The sequence below is a fragment of the Dromiciops gliroides genome, chromosome 1, assembly GCF_019393635.1.
Source record: "Dromiciops gliroides isolate mDroGli1 chromosome 1, mDroGli1.pri, whole genome shotgun sequence".
NCBI classification, from domain to species: Eukaryota; Metazoa; Chordata; class Mammalia; order Microbiotheria; family Microbiotheriidae; genus Dromiciops; species Dromiciops gliroides.
Window position 1 is genome coordinate 651,267,348 of NC_057861.1, and position 19,526 is coordinate 651,286,873.

General features: G+C 37.3%; 1 protein-coding gene across 8 annotated transcripts in view; it reads right to left on the reverse strand.

Moving 5' to 3' along the window:
• NFIB (nuclear factor I B) overlaps positions 1–19,526 on the reverse strand; it is a 273,901-nt gene that overhangs the window by 102,950 nt on the left and 151,425 nt on the right. For all 8 annotated transcript variants that reach the window (XM_044002409.1, XM_044002389.1, XM_044002352.1 and 5 more), the window contains exon 3: positions 8,216–8,269. In XM_044002409.1, the coding sequence (XP_043858344.1) occupies positions 8,216–8,269 (54 nt within the window). The remainder of the gene's footprint in view (positions 1–8,215; positions 8,270–19,526) is intronic.

The window sequence follows — 19,526 nt, forward strand, 5'->3', positions numbered from 1 at the left end:
GTTCTCATTACAGGACTTGTTTCTATTTCTTTTGTAGGACAACTTCTCAATCCATCTCTCTACACTGTAGCTCAGTATACAGTAGGCTCGCTGACTGGCTGGGAAAGTAATGGTGGAAGTTTGGGGGGGCGGTCATCTTGTTCTGGACAGAAGACATTCCTAAGAAGTAGCTCTTCCAAACTTAATACTACAATTATCAGGCTGAGGTCATTGTGGATCCTGAGCAGGATGCCACGCTCTATGTACTTCAACCTTGGAGGGATGGGTACTGAACAGGTCACTAATGTTGCCTGAGAAAATAAGTAGCTGATGGCTACAGGCCACTTCTGGCTTTTGAAAAGTAATTTGCGACCAAAGCATTTTACTCATTCTCTACCTTTCTCTTCTCCAAGTTCCTTCCTCGGTTTTAACTTAAGAATATTACAAAATTCAGTCTGTCTTTTTTTTTTTCATTTGGAGGTTTAGAAGGGAAATGTTTCTGAAACAAAATCTGTTTAAGAAAAGAGCCTTTGGTTTCTGCACTAACTTGCACAGGCCTCTTTCTCAAGTTACTTAAAAGCTTTACCTATGACGTCGGGTCCTTGCCAATCTTTAACCAGGTCTGTTGGTGTCTTTCTATTTATGCTTTTATGAATAGAATGCCTGTTTATAGTCTGTTGTATATTGTCTAGTGCCAAAGTTTAAAATTACTTCTTAGTATCATGAAATACTGTATTTTTCCCTATTTAAAAAACCCTCTTAATTCTAATACATCAATAAGGAAGTGGAAAGGAGAAGGCAGGGAACTTATCGATCTCGTTAAAAGAGCTACAATGACAACATCCAGGGGGATTTCCTCTTTCCTTAGATCTTTAACAATCATATTCTTGAAATGTCCCACTAAGGTTCTACTTGGATGCCTTGCTATGGTAGAGAGGGTGAGCCTAGGTTTTGGAAAGCTATACCAAAGTAATAGGTTTCAGCAGGGCCAACCAAGTCAGCAATATAAGCTTGGACACAGACTCTGCGTTCTATCATCAGAGAACTGGACTAGCTCAGTTTGGAGGTGTTTATTATCAACTGTCTAATCTACATTGCACCAACTATTCAGGTGTGGAGATGTGATTTGGGTGCTATCTAGAAAGATTTGGAAAGAGTTGCAACATGGAAAAAAATACTTTAAATACTCCAAAGGCAGTATCTACTGCTTTGATAAAGGGGATAGGAAGCAAGGGTAATTATAGATCTGTGATTTTAAAAGATGCGAGGAGGTCACATTAAAGAAACTCCTTCAAATAATTAAAATCCACAACAGCTCATGGCTAGCTTATACTCAGAGTTTCCTGGGGGCATTGAGAGGTTAGGTGACTTTCCCATAGTCACAGAGCTTTTACATAGGAGAGACAGAACAAAGAATATAGGTCTTCCTAACTCTAACAATGGTTCTTCTAACCATTATCCCCACAGTGGCTCTCTGAGCATACTAGAAACCTCATGACTGTGTCTGAATCTATGGTATTCAGGGTATCTGCAGGACTAAATCTGTAACATGTTATTTGTATTAATGAAATAAAGAATATGAAAAACATACTTCAGTTGACCTTAATTATCACCTTCCCTCTTAATATGTTTTTTTTTAACTATAGCTCTTTTATCCTTAAATTAATAAGCAAAAAACTCTAAAAGAAAATGTAAAGGATAAAAGGATATGGGATGTATATCCTGAGAATTTCACAGACAACATACAGGAATGACTATATTCTCTGAGCATTAGCCCCAGAATCCATATGTCACACAAACACCATGGACAAATATAGAACAAGGAGAGAAGCGTGTATAATCTAGGTAAGGAAACACTTGTTAATAAACCTCACACACACAAAAAAAAAAACTAATAAAAACCCATAGGATCCTTCCTGAGTGCTAGCAGTCAATGTCTGCATTTTAACTTTGTAGCCAAAATAGAATACTTCCCAAAACCACAATGTCCGTGAACACCACACTAAGGCATTAGCTCGGAACTGACTCAGAAGAAAACCCCTTCTGGAGTGTCTCACATTACTTCCGAGATCACCTTGGTTTTCCTTGGACATCTCCCATCCCAGCACCGGGCATGGCTTCTTGGCTGCTTGGGTTATTAAAATCTGACATGATCATAGCCCAAAGGTGGTGTGAATGTGTGAGCACAAAAACACCAAGCAATCCAGTAAGTCAGATGTGCTGGGGGTTTTTTGGTTTTGTTTTAGTTTTGTTTTTCCTCTAAAAGATCACTACTAAGCCCATCTCACAACTTAAATGTAGCGATTGGCATTTGTATTTTAAGTACAACTAGACCCAAGCCTTTACATTATGAGGGTGTTGATAATGACCCCAGAACACTAGCTCATTGTAAGGCAGAAGGGGCGGCCCCAGTGATGAAGAGTGGTTAATTTCACATTCACAAAAGAGCAAGCCATCACAACGTAATGTAATCACATGTGCTCCCTTGCTCAGAGCCCAGGGAAACACATGTGTTGCTTTTGTCCAGAGATTTTAGAAAAATCAACTTATTGCTATTTAGTAGAGATCTCCATTTTGTGCAATTTGGCATAGGGTGCCAGCAGAGTGTGGGCCTTGAAATCAGGAGACCTGGGCTTGAATCCTAAGATGGGCACTTAACTAGCTAGCTGTGTGGTCCTGGGCAAGTCATTTATCCTCTCAAGCCCTCAGTTTCTTCATCAGTAAAATGGGCATGATTATACTTGCAATACCTACCTCCCAGGGTTTTTATAAGGAAAAGTACTTTGCAGACCTTAATACAAATGTATAAATGCCTCCCCTGGGCCCTTCCCAGCATCTCTACTTCAAGCTAGCCAAGTGAGGGGATGAGGGTAGATTATCTTTACCCTCAGGTGGCCTAGTGTGCACATATAACCTTTTTAATCATATGCATACTAGGGAATAGCCCAAGGTGTTCAACCACCCACTCTCCCTAATAATCCCTCTGGTGGTTTTTATTGCCTGTTGCAAAATTCTGCCCTACTCCTAACTCCCCAACCCCAACTCCCAAAGATGTTTTCAATAGATCTTCTAGGACCCTAATGCTCCCAAGCTTTTCCCAGGGGGGCCTGTGCCAAATAAGCATGTGGACCCAGATCTCTGTGACACATCAGCCAGCGTGGCCTTGGTACTCCAAATAATACATGATATACTAAGGATTTATGATTTGGAAGAGAAACTTCAGGTATGGCAGCTCCCTCCACAAACTCAGATCTCAGAGACTTTTCATAGCAGGATAATCTGGAACTGGAAGACACCTTAGCAACCATCTTTCTCATTTTACAGCTGAGTAAATTGAGGCCCAGAGAGATTAAAATAAGTGGAAGAACCAGGATTTGGACCCAGGTGTCTTTATTTCCAATCCAGTATGTGACACGTGGTAAATCTTAATAAATGCTTATTGATTGATTCATCTATTGATGGGTAAAAGAGACCCAAGGCCACCTAGTTCAAATCACTCTAATCCAATCCAACTCATCCCTGAACAAGAATCCTATCTATATATCACACCCAAAGAAGTGGTCATCCAGCCTTTGCTTAAAGACTTCTGGTAAGGAAGGGCTCCCAAAATATGCCATTCAACATCTTCTAACTGTTAGGAAGGTCCCCCCCACCCACCCACCTTATGCTAAGTCTAAATCATATTCTTTACAGCTTCCAATCATTGCTCCCAGCTCTTCCCTGTGGGTCCAAGGAGAACAAGCAGGTCTTACCCCTTTTCTTCATAGCAGCCCTTCAGATACTTGAAGACAGCCACTGATCATAGCCTAAGTCTTTTCTTCGGGCCTAGTTCCTAAAACTAATCCTTATTTGGGGGTAGGGGGATCCCGATGCCCTTTATTCACCATTCTAGTTTCTGTTTTATAGGCATTCTGCCTCCAAAGACTATCCTCCCTAAAACTATAGTCTCAGTGGGGTCTCTCACCTCTCTCATTTTGTACACTAAGCCCCTCCTAAAAGCCCAAGTTTGCAATGGCTTTTGGGGGCTGCAGTAACACACAGTTGACATAGTCTTTCTGATCACTAAAATCCCCACGTTTTTCTTTCAGATGAACTCTAATCTAGCCATGCTTCCTCCATTTTGTACTTGTAAAATGAATTTCTTTTCCCTTTTAACTCAAACATAATACTTTACATTTATGCCTATTATATGTCATCTTATTCAACTCAGACCACCATGCTAGCATGCCAACACCTTTTTGGACCCTGATTCTGCCATCTTATATGTTAACTGTTTCTCCTAGCTTTGTGGCATCTAGAAATTTGATCACTGTGCCATCTATTCCCTTATTCAAGTTGTTAAAAATGTGAATTGGTAAGGGGCAACTAGGTGGCGCAGTGGAAAAAGTATCGGCCCTGTATTCAGAGGGACCTGAGTTCAAATCCAGCCTCAGACACTTGACACTTACTAGCTGTGTGACCCTGGGCAAGTCACTTAACCCCCATTGCCCTGAAAAAAAAAAGAAAAATGTGAATTGGCACAAGAAAAAGCATGAATTCTGGAGCACTCTGGACACCTTCTTTCACATTGACATCAAACTATTCAATAATGATTCTTTGGGTCTAAATCCTTACCCTATATAAAAAAAATCAGTATTCTGTGAAAATAAAACAATGATAATTCCATGTTGGTGACATAATGGATAAAATGCTGAACTCAGAGTCAGAAAGATCTGGGTTCAAAAACTATTTCTGACTCTTACTAGGTGAGTGACACCAGGAAAGTCAATTAACTGCTGTATGACTCAAAAATCTCCCCAGAATTAAAGTACAACATAAAAAAAGGTAGAGAGGGGGCGGCTAGGTGGCGCAGTGGATAGAACACCAGTCCTGGATTCAGGAGTACCTGAGTTCAAATCCAGCCTCAGACACTTGACACTTACTAGCTGTGTGACCCTGGGCAAGTCACTTAACCCCCATTGCCCCGTTTAAAAAAAAAAAAAAGGTAGAGAGTGGAGGAGGGCATTCCCCCATGGGGAACTCCCATTAGCTGATAAAATAACAGGTCCTTCGTGCATCTCCGATAATGATAATCCTAAATTATTTGTTAATCCTCAACTGCTTCCTATATCCGAAAAGAAAAACAAGATTATGGTGAGTGCAATTCTAGCAGGCCAGTGTGATATAGTTTAAAGAGTTCTCACTGTAGGCCTCAGTTTCGTCATCTGTAAAATATCAATAATAACACTTGTATTAACTACTTGTCATAAGGGTTGTTGTGAGCAAAGTGTTCTGTAAATCTTAAAATGTTATATAACTATGAATCATTATTCCAGTCTTGATTTCCCTTTACTATGCTCTAATTCTTTGACAGTGAGTAATCTCAGTGCGGTAACAGAAGAAGATTGAACTGGATTGCCTTCAGGAAACAGCAGAATTCCTTTAATGGCTCTAAGCTCCCCATGAAAGCAAAGGCCCATCTTTTTTATATTAACATTCTACCTGTGCTCTTGTTTGGTTGTGAGATCTAGAATACAACAGCTTCCAGGGAATTAAAAAGGAATATCATTCAGAAGGCAATAAAGAAGCCAAGGGTCATGGTAGGTAGGAAGAAGCTACAACACAACAGAGAAGTTCTAAAGATGTCTTCAAGAGTTTGAATAAAAGTAAGAGAAAATAGGCTGGTCATGAAGGAAAGGTGAGAGATGACAGCTGGGAAGTCAGAGTGCTCTACTGCTGATAAGAACCTTACAAAGTTAGAAGAATGTGAGAAAGACTTCCAGGATTCTGAGTGGACCCCTCAGTGTCAAAGTTTAAAAACGGACATAGACAAGAAGCACAGGATCAATGGCTTCCAATCTGCATCAATGGAGGTAACTTCCAAATTAATATGATCCCAGGACATTTGAGTATGTGAATATATGTGCTAAATATGGTAAACTTAATGAAACAGAAGACTAGATTGATCAAATACCCTATTTTCTATCAATTTCAACTCGAGTCAGTGCTAGAAAATATGTATTAATGAGGCATTTAACTTTTGATTTTTAAGAGAATACAATGGCAAAAAAAATCTACCAATCTACCGGTCCACATTTAGAGAAATAACAATAATTTTCCTGATGCCATTTTAAAGTATGTGTTGGCAAACGCTGACTTGGAAAAATGCACCTAGTAGAGCAAAGAAAATAATCAAAGCTTCATGAAAAGAATTGAAATATCTACTTCTGAGGCTGCAGAGATATGTACAGAGTTTTGATTCAGATCAAGCAAAGAGAATTTTTAGATTAGTGTAATTCTCTCTTCAGCATGTTCAGAATTGCATTTCAAACAATAACAGCTTTATTAATTTCAAACCAAGCTGTCATCGAAATGTAAAGAACATACCCTTTGTTTAGGCTGGCTTACAGTACTTATCAACTCTTTCTCCAATAGAGAAAGGCTTTTTCATTCTGTGTAAAATAAGTGAGGAGGCTTTTCTAAAGTGTCCTGAAACAATTCACTCTTGGCCTGACACCAGACAGAGAAAATGGAAGTCAGCGAAAAAGAATTTTTCATAAACTTAAGAAAGACTGAAAATGACATGGGACTAATGAAATTTCAACTTTAACCAGAATGTTTCCTTCAAAAAGTATTGTATTTGAAATTCTTTGTTCTGTGCATGGATGGATAGTTGATGTGATTCTCCATGGGGGGGGGGAGGAAAAAGGGGGAAAGGTTGAAGGGGGAAAGGGTCTGTAAAAGCAAATTTACTTAGTCGCTAAGTATATATCTTTTGTTTATTTTGGTTTGTTTGTTTTTATTCTTTTAGAAACTTCAGAACATTTTTATGAAGCATAACCTAGAATAGGTATTTTAAGATAAATGTTCTTTATAGAACTTCCCATTAATTAGCTCTATTTCTGAAATGCTCCATAATATTTGTCAGAAGGAAGGTTTTTATGTACAATAAGACCTAAATAGAACATGCATCTGAGAGAAAGCTTACTATTTTGAAAACAAAAAGGAACCAATTAGAACAGAAAGTAATTCTCAGGAAGAAACCCATAATTAGTTTTAATTTTGTTTTCTTATTTCCTTGTTTACTTGTTCCACCTGTCAGACACACCTACGCCAGCAATTGGTTCAAATTATAGTTCGATTTGGGGGGCTTATGGACATTTTCAACATTATATTAAAATTTAGAGGCTAGGGCAGCTAGGTGGTGCAGTGGATAAAGCACCGGCCCCTGGATTCAGGAAGACCCGAGTTCAAATCTCACCTCAGACACTTGACACTATCTGTATCACTTAACCCCAATTGCCTCACCAAAAAAAAATTTAGAGGCTATATGCCTCAATACTATAAATCTAATTTTATGCTAGAATACAGCTATACTATCAGAAGAAATATAAAACAAAATAACCACTAGAAAATTAAACATAAAATAGATTAAACTCTAACCAATGGAATTTAAACTTTTGAGTTATACTTCAACGAATTAACACAAAGAGACAGCTTTCTTGTTTTTCCTTTTAGGGAAAAATGTTCTTTTTTTTTCTAGAGCACTATTTTACCAAAAGCAACTAATTTGGGGCTCTTCTTTGCTTGGGTTTTCTCTACTGATAAAAAAAATACATAACTGACTACAAAAGCAAAATACTCTTCTACTTCAAAATGATTAGGAGAAGAGAACTAATAAGATATCAGAGTTAGTTTTCAGAGCTGAAACAATTTCAGAAAAGTTCAGTATAAATTCAATAAAAGGTAAAATTCAGTTTTCATTCTTTTCTGATCTTGAGGGTCCAGTAAAAACAGTAGAGAAACTGAGCTCTCTTGAATAAAAATCACTGAAATAAAACCTAACCAAGGATTTCTTTTTTTAAGTCATGAATGCTGATCAACAAACAGGAGCAAAAGAAAACATACTGTTTATGAACTTTAAAATAAAGAGCAAAACGTTCTCTTATTTTGCAAACTGACAATAACTTCAAATACCTAATGGTACACATGCTAGGCATGAGCATTAATTTGAAAAGAAATCTCAAAAAATTGAAAAAATTAACAATGGTTAAAAAAAAATTGACAATCAACTAATGATACAACCGTAGAGATATTTGTTCCTGTCAAGGGTCTTATGGAATCACATCTTGTCCTGATCATACCAGCCTGCCAAGACAAAGTAGGCTGCTGACCAATTATGGAGTATTTATCTATACAGTGGTACCTTTGTTCTCCAACAATGTTAGATTGCAAATGTCCTAGAACACATATTTACCTGGAGGATTCTTGGCAGGATCGTTGTGGCTTGGACTTCCTGATTGTCCAGAATCTGTAAAGAAATCAGAGAAAATGTTTTTTTTTAATTTGTTTTTGAAAGAATTTCATAATCCTTATGAGACCTTTTAAAAATTAACAAAGGGCAACAAAAGTTAGGAGCATAAATGAATTAAGTTTAATTTCCTAAGCCTTTTCTGAAGAAACACTTGGATTAAAAAAAAAAGATGAATAAACATGCATGTCTCTTACGTTGGAAAAAAATATGTATAGGATGGTTGAGGTACGTGGAAATAGAAGGTGCCTACAACGTTGGGGTAGTATCCTAGATTGTCATAGTATTTTGTTTTTTGTTTGTTTGTTTGTTTTTTGTTTTGTGGGGCAATTGGGGTTAAGTGACTTGCCCAGGGTCACACAGCTAGTAAGTGTTAAGTGTCTGAGGCCGGATTTGAACTCAGGTACTCCTGAATCCAGGGCCGGTGCTCTATCCACTGCGCCATCTAGCTGCCCCATCATAGTATTTTGACATAATGTTTCAGTTTAAATTTGATTATAAAAAACATACTGACCTCCCCAAATGACAAATTTTCTTCTTACTGGCCAAAATATTCAACAGAGTTAACTTTTCCAGTATTGTATATGTTATGTGTGCATATGTTATGCATATGCAAATATTCTCCCTACTTACTTACCCTAGGTCCATATTTCTCTATATCTTATAATAAATACAACCTGGCATTTTATTCATTCATTCATTTATTCATTTGACAAACATTTATTAAATATTTCCTATGTACAAAACACCATTCTAGGTGCTTTGTACACAGAAACAGATACAAATTTTAGATGTGATATGGTTACCATCCCCATAGTCATTCAAAAGTCAGTCAACAAACATCTAGCAATAAAGTCCTTATTCTAGTAGGGAGATGAGAAATAAATTCAGATAACAAGACTATGTGCTATTACATGGTAAGGCTAAACCAAAGTGCCATGTGATACTTGAGTGGGAAAGTCCTTACTAGTCAGAGGATCAGGGCAGGCTTTATGCAAAAGGTGGCATTTCAGGTGAACTTAAAAGAATGGGTAGGACATTGGCAGTGAAAGAAGGAACAGGACAAGTTGATTAGTAATTGATTGGCCACTCCATAAATAATGCAAATTACTAAGGAATAGTCAACATGGCTTTGTGGAGAAATAAATCAATTAATCAACTGAATTTCCATCCATGAGAGAGTGATGGGCTTTGTAGATAAGAAGCAATCAATGAAACATATCTGAATTCCACATCCCAGCATATCTTCTCATCAATGATATAGGGAAAAGTGGTGTGATTCATATACTGGTGTGAAGTAATGACACCCCAGAACCCCACCCTACTGTTCATTCCTTTATGCCACATATCTCCCATGATTATCCATGTAGTCTGTACTCTATCAGCATGCACTCACTCACAGGTTGCCCTATAATTGTTTACTGTTTTTGTCTAATACGCTTGGTTTGTCTCTACCTTTAAACTGCATTGTCCTCAAGGAAACAAGAGTCCTGCCTCCTTTTTAGTCTCACTTGTGTGACATAGAGTGCTGTGAATGTAGAAAGTGTCTAATAAATACTTGTTGAACAAATGGTTAAGAATCAGAGACCTCAGTGACTTGTCAGAGATGGATATCATGAAAAATAATAACAGCACATACTTCTATAAAAAGCATTTCCTTCACAAAATCATTCTACCTTTTGAGGTAGAAAGTACTATTATTATGATGCCTATTTTAGAAATGGGGAAAATGAAGCCATGAGAAGTTACAGTGTCTAATCTATCCATGTTTTGCTAAGGTGGGCAGTGTCAGAGGAAGGAATCAAATCATGTCTCTGGACTCATGGTCCAACATTCTTTCCACTATATTTTACAATCAGAAAACTAGGGATCCTCTGTTAACCATACAATACAGGGTGTCCCAAAAGTCTTAATGCACTTTTAATCTTTAATAGCTTGAAACTGCACTAAAATTTTGGGACACCCTGCAGAGGGACCAGATCTGTGATTTCACTGGTGTAGGGAAGTGAGGAAACTCCCTTTCTCAATTCAGGTCTTCACTTGCTCAGCAACTTACAGTCTTGGTTGCCAGGAGCACTAAGAGATTAACTGACTTGGCCAGAGTCACCCAGCCAGCATTGGCAGAGGTAGGACTTTACCTCAAGTTTTCCCATTCTACTATTCCACATTGCTACTCATTGGATAGTATAATACAATGGAAATAACCCTGGAGAAAAGGGGGGAAAAGAGAAGGAGAGGGAGAGGAAAAGGGAAAGGGAAAGGGAAACCCTAAGCTCCTTTTTTACATTTACCTGACAAACATACCTCTGGCAATGTAAGCCTTTGAAGGGGGATAAAGTATGTGAAGGCTGTCATTATTCAGTAATTTATATATAGTCTGCTATGTACAAAGCATTTTCATAAATGCCAAGCAGGATATAATGGTACCTGTCCTCATGATACTTACAGTCTAATAAGATTTCCCTTTAGGATTAAAGTTGCTGGAACAATCCCATGGTGGAAACAGTAAGTTCATACTATATAATACATTATGAAATAATATTTATTAAATTACTACTGTGCATAGAGAACTATGTCAGAAATTGTGAAAGATATAAATGCTAGATGAAAAATTTCCTGACCTCATGGAACTTACAGTCTGGTAGAAGATAATATAAAACTTATGAAACATAATCATGTAATAAGTATATCAGAAACTTACAAAACAATACCCTATGACTAGATGGGTCATTACAAACTGGGGAATCATGGAAAGGATGATAAAGGAAGTAGAATTTGACTTGGGCTTCAAAGGATAGAGAAAAATTTAATAGGCAAATTGGGGCAGGGTAGGTAGTTCTGGTATAGAGAATTATGTGAAGAACGCTAAGGAGACACTAGAAGAGAATCCCTCAACATGAAATTTTTAACCTAGACTTTTAACTGGTCCAACAAAACTGACAATCATGATTTTGTACAGTTGGAATACATGATGGGGGTGGGAGGTAGTATTATGGAAGGAAGATCTTCTCATTCCATTCCTCAGAGAGTACCTTGCTATTACCGTCCTGAAAATGAAGAAACAACTTGCCAGTACCCGTTATGAATGACAACCACACAAATATCTTCTTGGGAAACACCAATCTATGCTACTGCCAGTTTCTATTTTCACCTTCAAACAGTGTGAACCATTTCCTGAACTGAAAAAAGGGGATCTACTAGAAACCACAAGTATCTGAAGGAAATAGACAATTGAATTCCAAGACTAGAGTCAAATCTCTAACTTTCATAAAAAAAATTCCCTCCCATAACTCTCTAAATGGTGCTAAGAATATTTTAAATTCTCAATTATAACTATCGATCAAAGTTTCATGATATCCATTCATAATTTGAAAAACAGATACATTAACTATTTTATATTTTTTTCTCTGAGAAATATGGCAGCTAAGTTTTAGTGTGTGACTTTTGATTTGGTGTGTGTGTGTGTGATTAATAGGAATTCATTAAGTGAAATAGAGGAGAAAGAACATTTGAGGTATAGTTTCCTGTACAGATACAGAGGAACAAAACTGTAACCAGTCTTAACTGTACCTGGAGCGAAGACAATTGATGCATAGGGTAAAAAGGTCAAGTGAAGTTTTTTTTTATTTAAAAAATAATTGATGAGACAAGTATATTTGTGGGGCAGCTAAGTGGAGCAATAGACAGAGTAACAGGCCTAGAGTTGGGAAGATTCAACTTCCTGAGTTCAAATGTGACCTCAGACGCTCACTAGCCGTATGACCCTAAGCAAGTCACTTAACTTTCTTTGCCTCAAGTTTCTCATCTGTAAAATGAGCTGGAGAAGGAAATGGCAAACTACTCCAACATCTTTGCCAAGAAAACACCAAATGGGGTCACAAAGAGTCTAATACAACTGACAACAACAATAACAACAAAATATACTTGTAAGCAAATGGGAAGAAGACAGTGTGAAGAGAGAAACTGATCATGTGTAAAAGATGTTCTATGGAGCAATGTCATAAAGGAAGCAGGAAGAGAGGGGATGGATGGGATCGAATGCACAGATAGAGGGATTAGCCTTAACAAACTATATTCTTTTGTGTCTGCATATAAGGAAAAGTAAGTGATAGTGCTAAGAAGTTTTGAGAACAGAACCAGAGGATTTGCGAAAATTCCCATAGGAAGCCCTCAAGCTTCCTAGTGAATGAAGTAAGATTCGAAATCATCAGCTACAAATTGGAAGGTTGAGGGGCTCAAAAGAATAGAAACATTTTGGAGTAGTATCTTTGGGGAATTGTATAAAAGAACCCACAAAAATAAGTTAGTCTTGTAAGTTGGCCTTGCAAACTTATGGAGAATTATAAAGAGCCTAGCTAAGATTATGCATTGTAAACCTGTTCTGATGAAATCAGCTTAATTTTGTGTATCTCTAGCAACATTCAGCAGTCCAGAAGCAGGAGCAAAGAAGTCAGATGGTAGAGGTTACTCAGGGATGAGATGTAGTAGGACAGCCACGGGCTAAGTGGCACAAAGTTTTAGACTAGTTGTGAATTATTAAAATGGCAAGGGAAACTAGGGTGAGGGAAGTTGTTGTTCCTTGCCCTTTGTTCTCAAAGAGGACCATGACATTTGGGGCGATGTCATGACTTTTGGTAAATTGGATTTAAGGGATGCAGGGCCATGCAAAGTCACCTGTCTCACTCTCTCCTCCAGGGCCATCTGGGTCCAATAACAAGATATTCATCAGGACAACTGGAGATGGCCCCAGATGTTTAAGGCAATTGAGGCTGTGACTTGCCCAAGGGTCACGCAGCTAATAAGTGTCTGAGGTGAGATTTGAGCTCAGGTCTTCCTGACTCCAGGGCCAGTGCTCTACCCACTATGCCACCTAGCTGCCCAGATGGAGGAAGTAGACTAAGAGAATAGAGAAGGACAAAGGACCAAAGGAAGAGAGCAGAATTAGTATAAAAACAGGGAAGATAGCAGGAGAGGTCATAATCAGAAAGATTTCAAGACTCATCTTATAGATGGGATCGAGTTCTGTAAATTAAGATCTAAGAGGAAACCATGCATGCCACTGTATTAATTTGTATTTGATCATCTGTATCCATGACTTCCTCTCCCAAGTAGGATGTAAATACCTTGAAGACCAAAAGACTGATTCAGTTTTTTCTTTCTACAGCTTCCCAAATATGGAACTGGAAAAGACCTCAACAGTCATCTAGTCCAACTTCTTCATTTTACATAAAAGGAAAATAATGCCTGAAGGATTAAGAGGCTATAATTTGAACCTAAGCCTTTTGGCTCCAAACCACACAAAGCACAACTGTATCATGAAACTCTCAATTTATCAGGAATTTATTAAATTCCTACTATGTACCAGGCACATTGTATATAGTAGGTGTTTAATAGATACTTATTAAATTGATATGGAATAGAGATCTCCCTTTCAAATCCAAATTTACTAGCTACTTTTTTTTTCTTTTGCTCCTACATGTAAACCCACTTTGAATTAACCAGGAGTACAATTTACTCATACTCCATTCTCACAACTTTAAACTAGATTCAGTATGGTGTCTTCTTTGTAAGCAAAGGGAATCCTATTATTTCTCTCCTAATCTGGAGGAATTTCACTATGGAAGATCCAGCGTGTATTTGTGTCTAAGTACTAAATTTCTGGCATAAGGAATGCAGGGAATGGGCAATTTGGAATAGGTGGGCATCACAATTAACTGATTCATTAAATTCCATCAAGTCCAAAATTATTTTATTTAGGATTTATTCTCTCCAATCAGCTCTCCCCCTTACAAAAAGGATTTTAGACCATGGATAAAATCTAGCAGTAATGGCAGGGATATTTTAAAAAATAGCAATAATAAATGATATAAGAAAGGGGAACTATTGGTCTAAATAAATATAATAATCAGAAAAATCCCAGCTGAGGAAAAAACACATGTATCTCCCAGTGTGCAAAAACTTATTGTCTTAAAAGATGAGACTTACAGAACTAGTAAAAACTATTAATTTGGCCTATATTTCCTAGAAACTGGAATTTGTGAAAAATCACTTGCAGGAAAGGAGGAAACAACAGCAAAGCACACTGACCTGGGTGCTTGGCCTGGTCTATAGAGATAGTAGCATGGAAACAACAAACATGAACTTGGACAGACTTTGAGAGACAGGGGAGGATAGAAGGGCCTAGCGTGCTATGGTCCATAGAGTCACAAACAGTTGGACATGAGTGAGCGACTGAACAACATATACACCAATCTCAAGGAAGCTTAGGAAGTTACCTGGGAGATGGGTGACCTCTGGATAGGGCTCAATGTCAGATAAGGCAGAAAATAATTGGGATCTGGATAGAGAAAGAGCAAGACCCCCAAAATGAGGCTTTGAGAAAGGTTTCCCTCCATCCAGCTGCATTTAAGGATGTATGCTTATACAGTTTGGGTTCTTTTGCCCCAACAACAATATGGTGGAGTTCCATTATAAAAAGTCCCACTTAAGCTGGTGACAAAGGTGCCCTCTCAGGTCTGAATTGAATTCTCACTCCATATATAGAAGGATACAGAAAATTTATTTCCTCATTGACTCCATGACTGGAGGACAATAAATGGGAAATAGGGATTATTTTATAGAATTTCACTTTACAGCCCAGTTGGTTGAAAAAAAAGCAGGTTGAACAAGATGATTTGAGGTCCCTTCTAGCTTTAAAATTCCATGACTCTATAATAAAATATCTATTCTATATATCAAAGGATAGCTGAAGAGTGAATAAAACCCATAGTGTAACCTGCTTTGAGCCTCTTGCTGGAACTAAAATTAGTCAGCATGTGATAAAGGGCTCCTTTGTCATATACCTTTGCCTTAAGCAGGTGAAGAAATAGCCCTTTGTCAACTAAAGAATACCTTCAGTCCAAAAAAAAAACCACAAACCTTTCTCAGAACAGTCTCCTCCTTTCTCTATGAAAGGTTATTAATGATCACTTTTATAATCTTAAATTCAATTTAGCTTATTGAGATAGTATGGGGGAGAAAAGGGTTGGAGTGAACTTGTAGGGATTAAATATAAAACATGCTACAAAGAAGCAGTCAGGATAAGAAGAAAAAGTCAAAGAAAAAAGACTGAAGTAAAATTATACAAAGATATTGTTGGAAATTTTTAAAAACAGGAATAAATAAGAATATGGAAAACAAAAGACTATCTGCCCTTTAAAATGTGTGTGTGTGTGTGTGTGTGTGTAAGGGGAACCTGACTCCTGTGTTAAAACTTTTGGCCCCATCCTTCTCTGTCATAACTCCCTACCAACAACAACACCACTTATGGTGTCTCAATATTTACAACAACTAATTTCTCTAGGATTTATAACAAATTAACTTTACATAATCAAAATTCCTATTATATAAGTTATCTTGTTTTCTTCTTTCCCTCCCTTCCCATCCCTCACCCAAAAGAGCTGCACAACTTCAGTTTTTAGTGGAGGATTGTCATCACCCATTTGGGTGACACAAAAGCTTACTTATTGTTTTACAACATTTTCTTTTCCCTCTATTAAATGTTTATTAAAATAACACCAGAAACACGACATGGGAAAACTGAGTAAGTGCTTTCCTTGTCTTGCATAAGTATGCAAATGTGTGGGAAAGTTTTGGTTCACTCACTTCTGTCTGTCTTTCTTTCTTAAATAGTACATTATACTATTTGGAACTCCCTTCACTATACAACTTTGTTAACAGACTAAAATATGTGAAATGTCGACAGCATCATTTTGTTTTTCAAATTCCTGCAATATCTTTGCAGTGGGGTCTCCTAGCCAGCCCTCATTCTGAAAGAAGTCAAGCCTCTTCGGAATTAGTTTTGCAGAAACAGAATAATACTTTAAGAGAAAATGACTTGTACAGATTTTAATTCATCCCTCCTAATTCATAATTCTCCTTTGGATCACTATACCTCCTTTCTTGTAATTAACATTGTTTAAAAATATATTCAATGAGTTAAAACTTGGTATTTTAATGGAAGTGCCACCTTGTCAGAGGAAAAGTAGAACATAGATAGTAGATAATCAAACTACTCCCCTCCCTTCCTGCCTCCCTGATGTTTTCGATATTTCCCACTAGTTCTTATTTCTCCCTTTTGCATTTTTTCTAGCAAACCCTAACTTACGTTTCCTTGTATCTATCCCCTTCTGCATGCCTTCTTGTGTTCATGATATGTCTCCCCCATTACACCGTACACTCTTTGAGGTCAAGAACCATTTTGTTTTGTTTTTAACTTTTATATTTTCTATAGCTAGCACTGTGCCAAACACCCAGTAGGAATTTAAATAAGTGTTGAATTATATCACAAAATAATGCTTCATTTTTGAAGCAACTACTTCTTACCTGAGTTGCAAAGGAGAGTGGTCTTAAAGCCTACCATTTCTCAAGGGTTGAAACAAGGTAACTTTGGGCAAAAGCAAGAGTAATCTCCAGGAATTAGAGTGATACCAACAACTTGTTTACTGGAGGCCACTAAAAAGCCATAATAAGGCAGAAAACACTTCTTTCCTGGTGGACCTGAAGCCAGTTCAAACTAATTTGCAGGTAAATACTAATACACATACCATATCAATTCATATTTTAACTACTCTCCTACACTCTCTTAGAAAAAAACCATCATCTCTCTTTGACACCCAAATATCCTCAAAACAGAGAGCAGTGTTAAAATCATACCTATAACCATTGTGCCTAAAGATTAGGTTCTTTCCCACAATACTGCCTGAAGGATTCCCAAACATAATGGTCACACCCAACTTTACCTACATTTCTTTTGCTCTCAGCAATATTTGTCCTATATGCTGCCTTGTCAACATTTGGATCATCAGTAAATTTCCTAACTTTGTAAAGGGTGTTTTCAACTAGTAAAAAAAAAAAAAAAGATGTGGTAATTAAATCAAGATTATGTAATATGTTTAGCGATCTATATGATATTCCTTCGATTAATTGACCTGTGTCTTGTTTAGGTTTTTTAACTGGCCTATGAAGACATGGCTTATTCAGGACAAATTGAAGCTTTATTTCTTTAATTTAATTTAATTTTATTTTGGGGTTTGGGGTGAGGCAATTGGGGTTAAGTGACTTGCCCAGGGTCACACAGCTAGTAAGTATCAAGTGTCTGAGGCCACATTTGAACCCAGGTCCTCCTGACTCCAGGACTGGTACTCCATCCACTGTGCCACCTAGCTGTCCCGAAGCTTTATATTTTTAAAAGCAATCAATCAATAAACATTTATTAAGCACCTACAATGTACCAGGCACTTTGCTAAGAGCTGGGAATACAAAAAGAGACAAAAGAGGTCCCTGCCCTCAAGGAGCTTACAATCTAATGAGGGAAACAACAAGCAAATATGTAGAAGCAAGCTATATACAGAATAAAAAGGGAATAATTAACAGAGGGAAGGCACTAGAATTAAGAGGGGCTGGGAAAGGCTTCCTACAGAAGATGGGATACTAGTTGGAACTTAAAGGAAGAAAGGGAAGCTAAGTATCCTCCACATTAAGAAATAGAATAAGCCTAACCAGAATGCAATAAAGATATGCATAAGGGTGTTTGAGTAGAGAAGGGAGTTTTACTTCATGATTTTGAATTTTTTTAAATGAGCCCCCTCACTGGAGAGAAATAAGCCAAAACATTATTTATTCAAAACATTTCTTTTCCAATTTTGAGAAGATTGCATGTTTGTTGGAAACAAAACATTTCCAGCTGTATTGTAAGTTTTCTGAAGAGAGTGGTAAGATTTATGCTCTTTCATAGTCTAAAATAAATGCTTCCCATATCTCATGATGCTGGCTGATCACTACACTATGTGGTAATTAGGGTACAATTTACCAATGCAACTTGCTACATGAAAACAATGAAGTTCTTTCCAAAATATGGATTCAGTAGGAAAAGATTAGATGACTGTTCTATCTTACTCACGTGGGAGACACTGCTATACTATATAAGGTTGTGCTTGGAAACCAAGAAACCTGCATTTCACTGCATGGTATGTAGTACAAAGGGAATGATGATGAACTATAAATCTGGAAATGAAAACCAGGATATTGTCATATTCAAGAAAATAAAGACTGAGGCAAACTGAAAAATTAATGCAGAATTTCACAAAACCAAATGTCAGTGTCCATGGTCTCACTAATTATAAATATTGCTTTATAAAATAAATCATATTCAAATTAAACATAGTAATTTTATTTTAGCTCACAAATGAACAATCTCTGGGACTAATCATTTATTAAACAAATATTAAGGGACTACTATGTACCAGGCACCGTACTAGACACCGGGGATACAAAGACAGCAGTTAAGCAAACAGTTCCCAACCACATTGAGTTTATGTTCTATGAGAAGAAAATATATACAAGGTAATTTGGTGAGAGTGGAGGGGACAGAGTGTGTGGGGATGTCATTAGCAGCTGGTAGGACCAAGAAAGGCTACATATCAACATGATATGGGTTGAGTTAGCTTGAAGAAGACTAAAAATTTTTAGAGATGAGGTTTTGTAAGATTCTTTTTATTGTGCCTAGTATACCATTTTTTGTATGGTAAGTAATTATTTTGTTGTTCAGTCCTGTACAATTCTTCATGGCCCCATTTGGGGTTTTCTTAACAAAGATACTGGTGTGGTTTGCCATTATCTTCTCCAGCTCATTTTACAGATAAGGAATTGAGGCAACAGGGTTAAGTGACTTGCCCAGAGTCACACAGGTAGAAAGTGTGTGAGGTCAGATTTGAATGCAAGAAGATGATAAGTCTTCCTAATTTTAGGCCTAGCACTATATCCACCTAGCTGCCCCAGGTACTTATTACTTGTTTTATTTATTGATTATTTACATGGTATTTTAATATATTACTAAGGTGCCTGCATAGACCTCAAGATTTTTTGTACATCATGTTAAAGACTATTGCCTATGTTCAATTTAGCTGCCATTCCAAACCTCAATATACTACTGTACATTTAAATTAAAATCATATTCTATATTTTATGTTATCTTTTTCATTGGCACACAAGTGATCTTTCAAAAATGCCTGAGGAGTCAGAACTAAGCTCTGTTCAACCACTGCCAGTAACTTGCACTCTGATTTGAACAAACCAATTCATCCATCTGTGCCAGTTTTCATCTTGCTCGACAGACTGAAAGTTGGAAAAGGAATTGGAATGGGTTTACCCTTCATGCATCAAGTCTACATGGACTTGCAACATGGAGAAAGTTTACTTTCTTCATAGCCATTATTTG